Here is a 982-nt window from a genome sequence, read left to right on the forward strand (position 1 = left end):
TGAGAGATCTCCCAGCTTGAAAGCTGCTTTTCACACTGAGTATTGGCCCCAGGTGGCCCCTTTTATTAAGTTGAGTCTGTGGGAGAAACTTTCCAGCTCACTTCCTGAAATCCAGACCTCATGTGTTCTCCTGGAACCTCTGCCCTTCCCTGAGCCTCCCCATGCTGCTTCCAGGGACTGGCCCTGAGCACAGGCACTGTGCCCCTACCCTGTGGCAGCTGAGGGGAATGGGTGTCCTTTGTAGAAACCTTTCTCCTGACACTTGATTGGCTCAGAAGCCTGAAAGGAGCAGTGCCCTGCTGGTGTCCTGGGCTGAAGAGAGCAAGCAGCAGCCCCAGGCACCAAGGGAAACCTTCAGTCTTGTGCCCTTTGTAGTCTGGGAAAGCAGAAGAATATCCCAGGAAATCCCTCCATGGAGGTGCAGGGTCCACTTCTGAGCACAATACCCTAAATAAATTTCCTTTGGTCCCACGGGGGGTGGGTGTAGGTGTGGAATATATATATGACATACAAACTATGTTTCCTGGCCAACCCACCTTTGTGGACAGCCCATTGAATTAATTAGCCATTTCAGTTGGGAAGAAAGTCAGTCTGTCTTTATCATGTTCAGGCTGCCTTACCTCACATTTAACATCCACATTTTTGGAGTCATGGGAAATATCTGTATGACAAGTCATCACATGGAGAGACATTACAAGAAACAGGGACTATCAGATATGATGATATGCCTCAGGGATTTTTGTCCCTAAGAATATTAAAATTAATAGGCAGATTTGAAAAGGGTTCAAAAAGGTCTAACTACAGTGGGGCCTTGACTTACGAGTTTAATTCGTTCGGTGACAGAGCTCTTAACTCAAATTACTGGTATGTCAAATCAAAAAGTGAACGAGTGAGACACATGATGCTGGGCTGATGTTGTGGCATTCACTGTGACGTTCGCTGCGCCAACTAGCAGTGGGGTATCTGAAGCTGGCTCATAACC

General features: G+C 47.5%; 1 protein-coding gene across 1 annotated transcript in view; it reads right to left on the minus strand.

Annotated features, from left to right (window-relative positions):
* Positions 1 to 729: 729 nt before the first annotated feature.
* Positions 730 to 982, minus strand: part of LOC106726607 (protein FAM47E-like) — a 2,620-nt gene continuing 2,367 nt past the window's right edge. The window contains exon 2 of the mRNA XM_014542145.1: positions 730 to 745. Within this exon, the coding sequence (XP_014397631.1) occupies positions 730 to 745 (16 nt within the window). The remainder of the gene's footprint in view (positions 746 to 982) is intronic.

This window comes from Myotis brandtii, unplaced genomic scaffold (genome assembly GCF_000412655.1).
Source record: "Myotis brandtii unplaced genomic scaffold, ASM41265v1 scaffold290, whole genome shotgun sequence".
Lineage (NCBI taxonomy): Eukaryota > Metazoa > Chordata > Mammalia > Chiroptera > Vespertilionidae > Myotis > Myotis brandtii.